This window comes from Plasmopara halstedii (genome assembly GCF_900000015.1).
Source record: "Plasmopara halstedii genome assembly, contig: Scaffold_262, whole genome shotgun sequence".
NCBI classification, from domain to species: Eukaryota; Oomycota; class Peronosporomycetes; order Peronosporales; family Peronosporaceae; genus Plasmopara; species Plasmopara halstedii.
This window is the reverse complement of record NW_020187183.1, coordinates 1,252,504-1,253,402: the sequence shown is the minus strand read 5'-3', so window position 1 is coordinate 1,253,402 and position 899 is coordinate 1,252,504. Positions and strand designations below refer to the sequence as shown.

Here is an 899-nt window from a genome sequence, read left to right as displayed (position 1 = left end):
GTAATTTCGTCACACATCCGCTTGAGTTCCACATTCACTTCTTCATCAATTAGATCACGGTTTGCCAGGTCATCACGATTCAATTCAATGCTTGTGTTGGCCAATTGTTCCAAATTGACTTGATATTGATTCCCAACGCCTCCAGAACATCTCTGCCCAGCATGAAGTGGTCATCACCTTCTTCAAACACATAGCACTTGACGTTATGGATATTGCCTGGCCCAGCCGCTGCACGGATCTGTAGGTCCAGGAACACCATCGACGTGCACGTCAGTCGCTTCCGTCCCGCTGCTTTGACCACCGGCGGGTTTGTAATTGGCAAGATCTTCACGTCCTTGCACCGCTCTTGAATTGTTTTGACAAAATTGACTGGTACAATGCTATTATCCGCTCCAGTATCAGGACACATGGAGATTTCCAGAACTCCATTGATCAGTACTGAATACTCATCCGACGTATCGTCTTCTTTGGCAATAGATCCATCAAGAAGACCCTCTTCCATGACATCATACTTCACCGCCACTCGCTTCACTTGCCAGCTTCTCTTCTCCCGTTGCGTCTTCAACAGTGCTTCGCGTTCTTCGGGTGTCGCCACTGAACAATCTCGAACCCAATGACTTCCTTTATAGTGTAGGCAACCGTGGCGAGGTTCCACTCACGTTTCCCCTACGAGCGCTTGCATCTGAAGGTCGCGCCATTTGGTCAGACGTCGAAGAGATGTTCACAGTTGGCTCGCGTTGTACCGGTGTAGTGCGATTCCCATCCCTATTATGAAATCCTCTACCCGGTTTTTTGGCACTTGCTTTGGAAAACTGATCCCGCCCATGGAATCTGTTGTAGTACAGCTGTTGCAGCGTGGCTCGCTCAAGTACCAACTTGTATAGCAGTTGATCATTCGA

General features: G+C 48.6%; 1 protein-coding gene across 1 annotated transcript; it reads right to left on the bottom strand.

Annotated features, from left to right (window-relative positions):
- Positions 1 to 79: 79 nt before the first annotated feature.
- Positions 80 to 502, bottom strand: PHALS_04710 (Aspartic peptidase domain; the record flags this gene model as incomplete). The annotated part of the gene is made up of 1 exon (XM_024722577.1): positions 80 to 502. One exon carries the CDS (start codon positions 500 to 502, stop codon positions 80 to 82), a length of 423 nt encoding a protein of 140 aa, XP_024573640.1.
- Between the last annotated feature and the right edge of the window lie 397 nt (positions 503 to 899).